This window comes from Centropristis striata, chromosome 5 (genome assembly GCF_030273125.1).
Source record: "Centropristis striata isolate RG_2023a ecotype Rhode Island chromosome 5, C.striata_1.0, whole genome shotgun sequence".
Lineage (NCBI taxonomy): Eukaryota > Metazoa > Chordata > Actinopteri > Perciformes > Serranidae > Centropristis > Centropristis striata.
In genome coordinates, this window is record NC_081521.1 from 26,969,952 (window position 1) to 26,982,077 (window position 12,126).

The following is a 12,126-nucleotide window of genomic DNA, read 5'->3' on the forward strand; positions in this document are numbered from 1 at the left end:
AATAAACCCTATTTTTAAAGGAAGGGTATGGCCGAGGGCTTATGACACGCTTCTAGTGGACCATAGGTGATGACTGAGAAGAATTTTTTTACATCTATTTTGGCAACAAAACTAAAAAAATCTGGCAAGACCTTTGCAGATTTCTTGTTGATCATATCTTATAAGCCTTTTGTTTTGTTATGTGAAAATGTGGTGTTTGGTTTCTTTAAAACCTCAAGAAAACAAGAGACAACTGTTTTTTTAGTAATCAAAATAAACTTGATAATGATTTTGGCAAAATTCTATATCCACAAATGTTAAGTTAGCAATAAAAAAACCTAATGTTGTTTTCACGAAGGATGCCACACATTGCTTTGAAGATGGCGAAATGTCATATTCATAAATGTAAATTTGCTCGAAGAAAATATTTTGTTGCCTTTCACAATGAGCTCAGGCAGTACATCGCTTCTATTAAATTCTCCAACAACCAAAAAGCAATTAAAACAGTTGATATTTGTGAACTATTAAATATATTAGTGTAAGCTCTTGCCCCTCCTGGCGTAGATTATACATGTGAAATGCCTTTGTAATGAATTGTATGGGGTTTTTTTACGTTTGTGAAACAAAGTTATAATAAAAAATAAAATAAAAAAATAAAAAACATCTTTCGTCACGTCTTTTTCCGGCGCAGAAATGTGACGTAAAGGGCGCAAATATACAACAAGGGAGATGTTTGTAATAAGTTGAGACGCTTCGGTTGAATAGAAGATGCATAACTGGCAGGAGAACGAAATTCGAGAACTTTTGACCGTGCGAGGGTCGGAGGCGATCCGGAACCAGATGACGGGCACGGTGAAGGACTCGGTGGTTTACAACAGGATGACCAAACTGCTGGCGGAGAGGGGGGTGTACAGATCACACATGCAAGTGATCAGCAAACTGAAGGCGCTGAGGAAGCAGTACACCAAGTACCACCAGCTGAAGGTCCGCTGTGGGAGCGACCGTGTCGACTGGCCGTTTTACGAGCAGTGCCACCGGGCTTTCGGGAACGGTTCTATGGGGAGCCCGATGAAGCGGCACAGGAGTCCATCACCTCCCCCTGCAAGCGCACTGCCATCCCCGTCGCCTCCTCCTCCTCCTCCTCCTCCACCACCTCCTCCTCCGCATCTCAACAGTGAGGAGCATCAGGAGGTTGTAGTCGGGCTTTGGGACGATGTGGACGACGGGGAGCTGCACAAGCATCTGGGTCCAGTGGAGGCTGAGGACGAGGAGGACCAGTACAGCCCGTCAGACCACCTACAGCCCATTCATACCAGTAAGCATCTCTCTGTTATTACTGTGTTAAACAGTTAGTCAGGGCCGGTTCTAGGCAGGCATGAGGGGGGAGTCAGAAATGTGAAGGGGGCATCATATGTACACATCATGCTACAGCACTTTTTTTCTGTGCTTATAGTAATGATGCTTTCTTTATTGGTCTATGTGTCCAACCCCAACCTGGAGAAGTGGATTACACTTTGTCAGACCTCTACCTTCAGACATGTCCAGGTGTCCCACCTGAAGACTAAGCTCCTGCTGGTCTTCAGCTCTTAAGGTCACTGAGGCACGCAAACCCCCTGACCACAATAAGGTGGCAGTCCCTCAGGGGGGGAAACTGAAAAATAAAAATAAAATAATGAATAAAATAAAATAAAACATCCTTCATACAGATTTCAACTAACAATCATGTATCGTGTGTCCCTTTTTCGGGGGATTTTTCCGCTACTGCAGATCTTGTCAAATTGTAATGTATATTCATTTTGTGAGTATATTAAAATGTGCTTTCTCAAATTCTAAAAATTTTGATTTGATGGGGCAAGACATTTATTGAAGGGGGCTCGGCCCCCTCTTGCCCCTGCGTAGAGCCGGCCTCGCAATTAGTATTCCTTTTTTTTGAGAATTGGTGGTTGTGGGCAGTGGATGTTTAGGGGGAGATAGCAGGTAGGGCTGGGCGATATGGGCCAAAAGTCAGATCCTAATATATTTAGGCTGAATATCGATATACGATATATATCCCGTTATTTTTATCACAAAGTGAGAGCAAATGTTCAGTCAAAGCCAAATATGACATGTCACAAGTAGTATTATTGAAATAATTTATTTAAGTGAACATAAATACTGTATAACAACAGTACCTTTTTTAAATCAAAGCTCCATAAAGTGCACATTTAATAAAAAAAAATCTTAAAATTATGAATATGCCTATGAAATAAAATAGGCCAATCTCTTTCTGAAATGAATATATTTATATGAGAAAAGAATAACGAACAAAAGAACTAAATATGACAAACCCTGGTAAGGGCAGCATTTATGTATAAAGAAAGAAAACAAATTTGAACTATCGATAGATGCAATATGGTCTAATTCCATATCACATTTAAAAATATATCAATATATTTTTTTATATTAATATATAGCCCAGCCCGAATAGCAGGTCAACAACAAATGTCACATAGAGGTGGTGAACATCATCTAAAAGCTGAACCTAAAAAAATTAATTTGAGATACAGCTCAGTGTGTCAAGTTGTTCTGGTCAAAAATATCTAATAAAAAATGACTTAATTAATTGATTATTTATTGAAACCTATCAGGGTGTATAAAGGGTGGCTGAAGTCCATTTCCACGTTCAACTATGTCCCATAATTTGTTGCAGTAAAAAACGTTGTTTTTGCATTAGACTGCATATTATCAGCATAAAGTAGGCATGTATGTAAAGAGGAGACAAAGAGAGCCTATTTTGAAAATTGCCAAAATAGCCTAACTTGGGGTCTATAGATTCCTTGGATCTTTTTGAGCCTGCTACGCCCTCTGGAAGGAAAAAAAAACACAGAGTTTGCAGGCAGGACCTCTGAATAATAACTGGTTAAAAAAAGATGCAGGATCGTGTGTCCTGAGGTTTCAATTGAGGTAACTAAAGTTAGAACTACATATCAAATAATAATAATAATAATAAAACTGACTTTAGATATGCATCATGTTTACTCATTTCTAGACAGTAATATTATAAAACTTTCATTCTATTCTAGATTCATGTAGATTGTGCACTGATTTTCACCACTCTGTACAGCTACCCACAGAGCTTCTTTCTCAAACATAAAACTTAATTAAATATTATTTAAAATTGTTATACATTATACAAATAATGAATTACATTGTCAGCCAATTCTATAAATGATAACTGAAGAAATTAAGAATAAATAGGAATAAAATAAATCGTTAAACATAATTACTGTTTAGTTTGTTTGTTTTTCAGTTCAGTTTTGTTAGGCCAATATCGACCGATAATATCTGCCTACCAATATTTCTGTCAGGCTCTAATCATAGCCAAACCCTTTCGAGGGTCTTAGCAGCTTCAGGAACACGTTTTCAGACGAGATGTTTTCCTGCCCTTGTTTGTACTGTGTGCAGTGTTTCCCTTGCTGAGCCTGTAAAGATGCAAGCTTTGGTAACTGCAACAACAACTGTGTGGGGTCTTGCAAACTTTCCATCACAGGCCTATGACTAAAATATGACAAAAAAAAGACACCAAATCATTCAAAACTGCCCTCATGTAGTCACTACTACTCTGATGAGACAAATGGGCCAAATGCTTTCATATGATGTGGCAGCAGTGTACAGTTAGTTTTAAATATGTACGCCTGTAATGTTTCGATCTGAAGTTTTAATTGTGAGATCCTTAAGGTAAATAAAGCATTTGTCTAATGCTATTTGTCCTCTTAAGGTGAAGATTTAAGAATCTGTTTTTTGAACCTACTGATCTATGTAATTAATTTCCTTCTTTATCACTGGTATAACCATCAGTAAGTGGAGCAGACACTAAAATACTGTCACAGGGCTCTAGATTGTATGCTGAAGTGGCTGCTGGGTCAAAAATGACAGTCTTTATAGCAGCTAAACAGCCCCTATATCCCTCCTAGATACCAGCACCCTTGTTTCACATCATCTGATGAATATTTTTTGCTGGCGGGTGAGCGGGGAGCTCTGGCCTCTGTATATATTGCTTGAAATCAGCTTAGTACTTTACTGTTTACTTTTTTTTAGACAATTACTAATTTCAATTATTCATTTTGTTTGGTTAGTATATATTATGTTTATTTTAATTAGTTAATTTTCCTGATTTGCTTTGTTGGTAAATTAGCTGTTGTCTTTTGTGTTCAATGTTTGTCAACCCCCTCTTGTGTTTGGTACGGGCTGATCACCCACTATATCAGTTCCCTCTTGTGTTTAGTCACAAGGTCTGTTTGTTTTCTGTTAGTTTGTTCAGTTGATGGTTGTACAGTTTTGTTAGTTTGACATCTTTTATGGGCCCAATTCTTTATTACTTTTGTTTGGACATTTTGTTGCTTAATACTTTGGGTAAATAAAGACCCCTTTTTGAAAATACCTGTTGTCCTCATTGCCGACTGACTCGGTCCCTCACAAGGATAATGTATGTATGTATGTAGGGTGAATGTAAACACCCTTGCAGCAGAAAGGCAGCACTGTAACCTTTAGGGTTGTCACGATACTAAAATTTTCAACTCAATACTGATACTCAGGAAAATATTCAATACTCGATACCATTTTCGATACCACAAGGATAAAAACAAAGACCAAAAAATTTAACAGAAACATTTTTATTAACAAGAAAAATGCAACATGTAAACATTAACAGAACCACAGGTTAAATATTTATAATAAAAAAACAGTTGTTCAAAAAGAAACTGCAACTATAATAACAAACCTCAGATACTCAATACTTTTGAAAATGAGTATTGTATCCGGATACAACGTTTTAGTATCGATACTTTTTTGAGTATCGATACTTTTGAAAACCCTAGTAACCTCACAGCCAAGCCCAGTGTGTTGAATCAGAGACAGAATAATACAAATCTGTGGCTGTGCGGTCACTGACTGACCGTCTCTCTTGTTCTTCTAGCTCACACAATTCCATCAAAGAAAAGGAAAACGACGGTGATGGAACAAGTCTCTACGTTGGTATCGGCAACGGTCAGCCAGCTCCGAGAGATGGACGCCGCGATGCAGGCGCAGGAGGACGCCCGGCTACAGAGGCTGATGGACCACGAGAAGGAAATGCAGAACAATCTAATGAGTCAGCTGGCGGCCATGCACGAAAGAATCGGTCGAGAAAACCACGAGAGACACGTTGAACTCGTGGACAGGATACTGTCTAGGTTACCCTCACATTCAGAACCTTCAGGTCACTGACTGACATTGACTGTGTGAGTGATGTCGTCGTGCGACTGACCGGGTTATTCAGATGCAGAGAACACTGTCTCTCTCCTCCACCTGCTGACTTTTTTGTTTTTTCTCAGCCCACATTCCTTCTTTTTACTCCTTTATTTTTGAACACTGGGAGAAAGAGATCGCCTTTAACCTCAACTCTGCAAATCAATAGCCCCTTTCAGACTGCGTTGCAGTAACAAGCGTTGCCAGCATTTCTCCTCAGGACATTCGTACAGATTCCACAACGGCATAACATTGACATGCATTCACATTGCAATCTGGCATGTGGAGCCAAGTGGGAGGAGATGGTAATGCGTGAAACAGAGCAGCAGCAGTGCAGCACAGTACAGCATTTATGTGCTGCAGCAGTTTGTGTACAATAAAGTGCATTCATAACAATAATGGCGGAAGAACTGCCCGTCGTGCTGTTCCTCTCTGTAGAAATTCTACAAACTCAAGCAAAGTTGTTCTGCATTTGCTGAACATGATTCGATTACTGTGGGACTCAAGTGAGAGGCGCGTTTCTGATGATTCGTCTCACATTTTCCATCTTGCCTGCTCTGCCAGTTCACATTGAACCCTCCTCGAACAGTCTCGCCGATTTAACGCCTGTGTTATTCCCTCCGAAGGCGGCGCAGAGCTGGGAACACACTTCTGGTGCGTTCAGATTGAAGGCGAAACATCAGAGGCGTAAATATGGCGGCTTGAATCTGTAGTCTGAAAGGGACTAATGTTCACACTACAGTTCTTACTACTCTGTTCTTATTCAGTCCTCATTTCATCTTGTTTATTTATCTTTTTAGTTCACCTTTGAAGAATACCATTGAAAACAAACAGTGGTGCTGAAAACAGGAAGAAATAACACTAAAACCGTGAAGCTGCATCAAAATGGTCGACTGTAGCACGTCTAAAAATCCTCAGTTAAACGCACATTGTAATGCAGTTCTGCCATGCGTTAATACAAACAGGCATACAACATTTATAACCATTAACTCCAAATGGTGAAGTTAGTTTAAGTTGGTTAGCAGGAATCGGGTGCATTGGGAAAAAAAATATTTTCTTAAAAACAAACTACAAAAGAAATAATAATTATCGACAAATTGAGATCAATTTCAATTTTTTCCATTTTTTTAAATAAATACAATTTGCCTCTTAAATCCCTGAAGAAAATGACTTTTTTGAATGATGCTTTTTAAAACAAAACACACTTTGTTAATTTGATTCTCAATGACCAAATCATAGATCAGGTGCTTGTAATGTCTTTTTTCTTTTTCAACATCGTCCTAAATAGTGATCATGTTGATAATTGATAAAAAATCAGTGTATTGCCCACTTCCAGCTAGACTCTGAATTGGTGGATATGTACTCTCTATGTATCATCATGTAGAGCATATCAAAATATATCCAGTCATTTAAACACATAGTATTGTTACATATACATTTTCTGACTCTTGTGACTCAAAACGTGCTTAAAATCTCAGAACTTCAGATCTGTGTCATCTGAAACTCTATCTCATGTGATTTTGTAGAATTAACAGTGTGATCTTCAGCCTACAGTTTACAGGGATGAGGACAAAAAGAGTCCCACAGCATGTAAATGTGGTGTCTGATGTACTGTACCTCACCTGAGCATGTTAGTGTGAGCCGTGAACCAAACACCTCTACAAAAAGCAAAACAACAGACTGGCCGCTGCTGCCTTTCTAGTAGGAAACCCTTTACTCAGCATGTGCTTTCATTATGCTGTTAGAGCTATTCTAATGTATGTTAAAAATAACAGTTACTGGAAACATTGTTGAAATTGGCCTTTAGAGAGAGAAGGTGCGTGGTGCATTCGTAGCACAGGTCATACATGATATATGGGGATGGATATTGTAATGACAAAATATACAGATTTAAAGTATGAGGTTTATTTTAAACACCCATTTAGAGATACAGTACACAAGACACAAGAAATTTACATTTTACAGTCTGAGAATCTAAAATAATTTGCAGCATGAGCTTGAGTCGTTATCAGTGTTATTCTTTGCTGACACGAGATTCCCGGTTGCTTTCACTGTCATCAGCAATCCGGGAGAAAACGTGTCATTGAGGAAAAACACCGTCTGTATCAGACAAAGTAAAAATCAGTCATTATTACACTCCAGTATATCCTGTTCAGAACGGCAACGCAGCATTAAACATACTGTTGTGAGTTTCACTTTCCTTTTTTATTTGAGAGAAACAAAAGCAACTTAAATGGAGCATCTGAATCAGAATGTGTAGGAGTCTGAGCTGAGCATGATGTGTATTTTTACTGTAGATACTTTTATACTGTTACCAGTGTTAAATTTATTGCTTTGTTTGTTTTTTCCTTTTAAAGGACAATAAAGTTGAAATATGAAATGCAGCATATTCTGATATTTTACAGTTTCTTCTTGTTGATGGAGAAGCGCTCAGCGTCTGCTCAGGATGTCCTGTGCATTGTGGGATTGAAACGGACCCCATAACCAGCTGGAAACCAGAATCACAGCTGCATTATGGGTTCCGTTACAATCCCACCCACCAAAACAAGCTTCAGGTTTCCGACTCAGGTCTGGTCAGGTTGACGGAGCTAAAAGAAAGAGAGGAAAAAAATGATTATTAAAGTAGGGAAAAAGTGACTTTATAGACCATGAGTTGGATTAATTGGCCAAAGTTTTCTGGTTTGATCTTGACGTCCTGCAAGGATTTAAACGGTTTTACTATCAGTTCTGTTAGTCGCAGCTTTTCAAGATAAGAGACAATCAGTGTGTATTTAAACAGAACAGAAAAGCCAGTCACCAACATGTTAATCACATTATTTTCAGTTAACAAATCATATAGTCAGTGTTTGACTAGTGCTGGAGAGCATCCTGTTTTATACTACCCATGTTGAAACCACACAATCAGTCAAAAATATTGTGCTTATGTTGGTTCTTGAAGGGATGTTTCACTAGGGGTACACAAATTATTATCTTACTAACGCTTTAATTAAAATTTTAGCTGCATTATTATTAATATTATCATTAGCACAAACCTTTCATTTTAACTCAACTTTGCCACAGCTGCAGAAACACAACTGTGTTATTCTGTTCACAGGATTGTGGTGTAACATGAAACAAGGCGACCATTAAAATCCTTTATCTGCTCAGCTGTAACCGGGCGGATTAAAAATCACTCGAGTGAAACTACAAAATTACAATGTGATCAAAGAGTATACACAGAGTTAATTTTTGCTTAGAAATCACTTCAAATGAGTCAATTACAGTTATCAGCTATGAAAGCAGTGATTGTATATAATGGTATTGAAGCCCCTGTATTCACAAACCTGCTCTTTATTAAAATAAAATATGATCATCAAATTATGGCTCAATTTGTTTGAAATGTAAGTACATTTTAGAATAACTTTCTAAGATGTAATCAATTTTTAAGAGACTATTTTTGACATTTTTTATGTTATCACTGTACAAATGTGAGCACAATAGACATTTAAAGTCATTTTGTAGTTAAGAGGTCATAAAACCTGCATACAGCTGCTTTAAGATGAGATAAGATATGACTTTGTTTATCCTGCAGTGGGGAGATTTAGTTGTCACAGCAGCTCAATAGATATAGAAACAGGATAAAGAATTTAAAAATAGGACATATACATTCATCATATGCACATTTCTACTACTTGGCATTTATTATTAATATATATATATATTTGTGTTTGTTTCCTGAGAGTACTTACAATGTTAAATAGGTTAATTAAGTTACTGCATGTAGTAGTATGAATGTCAATTAATACATATATTTAAATATACAAGTGGTATTTTACATATATATTATAGAAAAAAATTAGGCCTAAATAGGCTTAAATAGGTTTTATTGTGTTTGCTGGTCAGACCATATTTCAGACATTTGTATCTAAACAAATTATTTAATCTTCCTGTAGAAATTAGATTCATACTGGCACATTGAAAACACCACAAAATACTTGTCTACTCATCTGTCATAGTCTAACAGCTACTTTTTACGAAGCCGGAATAAAAAACAAACTGAAGAAATTAAAAGCAAGTTAGTTTTGGAGACAGTTTACTTACATTTTTTAAAAATTGAAAGTTTTCCCAACTGACAAACAAGTTTGTATAAAGACACCAATCCTGTCCAAGACTGTCCATTAAGTGTTGCAGCAGGAAATGTTGACCTATCACTGACAGTATCACACTTACAAACTGCTCTTTGTACCTCTTGTACTGGCGTGCTGTCTTGAAAAACCTGTTGTGCATCATCTTTTGATCGACAGAGAGAAAAAGAAAGCAAGCAACAAGGGACACGGGAGGTCAGCCTGACAAGGAAGAGCTGATAAGACGATAAAAGGAAGGAGACAGTTGAAGAAGAAAAAATCAAGGAAGACATTTGTATTGTAGAACTAACCGTGGAGCTAAAAACAGCTTTTAGACCCGATTTAAAGCTGCTATCATTTGTCCTCAAAAGCTTCAAAAAGCTTGAAAAGTGAGTAAAAGAAAAGAGGCAGTTGGTGACAAAAAAAGAGAGGACTTAGATAAACTTTCAGTTTCTCACTCCCACTTGAACTCTTGATATGAGCCCCCTCAAGGTTTTTTCCAACAATGAGAGGGATGAGGAAACAAACAAAAGCAGATTTACAAGCAGTAAATCAAGGTTTTATTAGAAGAAAAGAAGGACAAAGCTTAAGGAGAAAGAGAAAGACAGAGAGAGAGGTGGAATAGGGACAGAACTGAAAGAGTGAAAGCAAAGTGAAAGTAGAAGACAGCAGTATCTATAATCTAGTGATTATAAAGTTTGAAGAAAAATATCTAAAGTCTCACCAACATCTCAGAGCCGCCTGTCCTCATCTGCCGTCCCGTCTTCCAACAGCTCAGAGAGTCCAAACTTCCTCTTTAAATACTCAAGAGATTCATTTCACTTTCACTTCTCCTCTTCAGCCAAAACTCCTCCTTTCCTTCCTTTCTCCACTCCCTCCCCGTCCCCCTCTCCCTGCTGGAGAAACATAACTACTACCACCTTGTCTGGAACATTTATTTCAAATAGGTTCAAAATAAATGTTCATTTTACACATTTAAGCAGTGAGTCTTCATTTGAAGTTGGAGGTTATTTATGATACCTGTACTGATGAGGTGTCATTTCAATTAAAAGTTTCAAAGATTTCATATAGGAGATATTCAGACATATATAGAGTCATGGAAAAAAATATTAGACCACCCTTGTTTTCTTCTTGCTTTCTTGTTCATTTTAATGTCTGGTACAACTAAAGATAGATTTGTTTGGACAAATATAATGATAACAACAAAAAGAGCTCATAATAGTTTAATTAAATAGCTGATATCTAGCCATTTTCCATGGTTTTCTTGATAATGATTTTGGTTATCATCAAGAAAACCATGGCTCTTTAATTAAACTCTTATGAGCTATTTTTGTTGTATATATATATATATATATATATATACACGTGAAGGTTTTTATGGATGAATTTGTTCATGTATCAATACCTGTTCATACCTTATTTATAGAACATTATATTCCTAAATACATGAAAAAATATAAATTGTTTTTTGTGGCTGTGACAGAATTTTCTGATCAGTGGAGTAATAAAAAGAGATATGACTTTATTTATCCCGCAGTGGTGAAATTGTGGTGTGGAAAAAGTGGTGACACATAGATATATAGAAGACAGAATAAGAATATAAAAAAATAAGACGTTTACTTACGTTCTATAAACTTTATATACATACATTTCTCTTATTTGGCATTTATTATAAATATATATTTTGTATTTGTTTGTTTTCCTGAGAGTACTTTGCATTTTGCAGATATTGCACATTGGAGAAAATATATTTTAGCATGTTAAATAGGTTAAATAAGTTGTTGCATGTAGTAGTATGGATATTAATGAATAGATATATTAAAATATATGCAGATAAATATATATTGAAAGATATTTAAAATTCCTTCAGTGAAAAAGTTTTTACTCTAATATGTCAACAAATTGAAACAATAATTTTGAACCTGGCTTCAACCAAGTTTAGATTTCTGTTCTGGAAATCTATGCAACTTAGCACACATTTAAGATGATGGCTAACTTGCATATTTAAACATTTTAGAAAAGTTGTATTGAAAAAAACGATTGTCTATTTCTTTATTATTTTACCCTATTCACCTATAGTCTTCGCTTTTCAGGAACAGATTACAAAACTGTTTCCACTGTGAAGAGTTTTCACTGTAAATGTTCCATATTTACCCTATGAAACTGGTTGACAGTTTGGTCGGTGAATCATAAATCAGACAATTAATTATCATTATTTTTTTGTACATGCAATTTTTTTTACAGTGCTGTGAAGTACCACAATGAAATTCAAAACACAACATCTCAAATCCTGGACCAACAAAACCAAATCCATCTGCCGGATACGATCAGAGGTAAGAGACATTTTTTTTAATTTTATTTGTAAGTTGGGTGAGCGAGCCTAAATAATTAGCTTTTAATAACCCGCTATATTTTTTTATTGATGTGTAGTTTTTAGTTTTTTGCCCACATTTTTGCCTTTAATTTTTATGTTTTTTGTTCTCAAACTTAACCCTATGTGGTTATTTGATTTGGTTGGATAGCTCAGAAAACTACGAATGATTTGACCTTACATTTTCACCACATATCAAATGTATTTAAATACATTTTTTTTAAATTCCTTGTTAATTTTAATTGTTGTTCACGGTTCATGCAAAGTCTGTATTTAGATGTGTTGCACACAAAGAATGCCCACTACTATCAAGAGTTTTACTAATAATCTCACTAGTAATACAGTCATGGTCAGTGGAGGAAGAAGTACTGCTGTCTTTTTTTTATTTAAGTAAAAATATAAAAGTAA

General features: G+C 36.3%; 1 protein-coding gene across 1 annotated transcript; it reads left to right on the forward strand.

Annotated features, from left to right (window-relative positions):
* Positions 1-685: 685 nt before the first annotated feature.
* On the forward strand, positions 686-7,626 carry LOC131972360 (uncharacterized). Its single transcript, XM_059334187.1, has 2 exons — positions 686-1,294; positions 4,934-7,626. The coding sequence occupies exons 1-2, from the start codon at positions 748-750 to the stop codon at positions 5,221-5,223; spliced, it is 837 nt and encodes a 278-aa protein (XP_059190170.1). The 5' UTR covers positions 686-747; the 3' UTR covers positions 5,224-7,626.
* Positions 7,627-12,126: the final 4,500 nt, after the last annotated feature.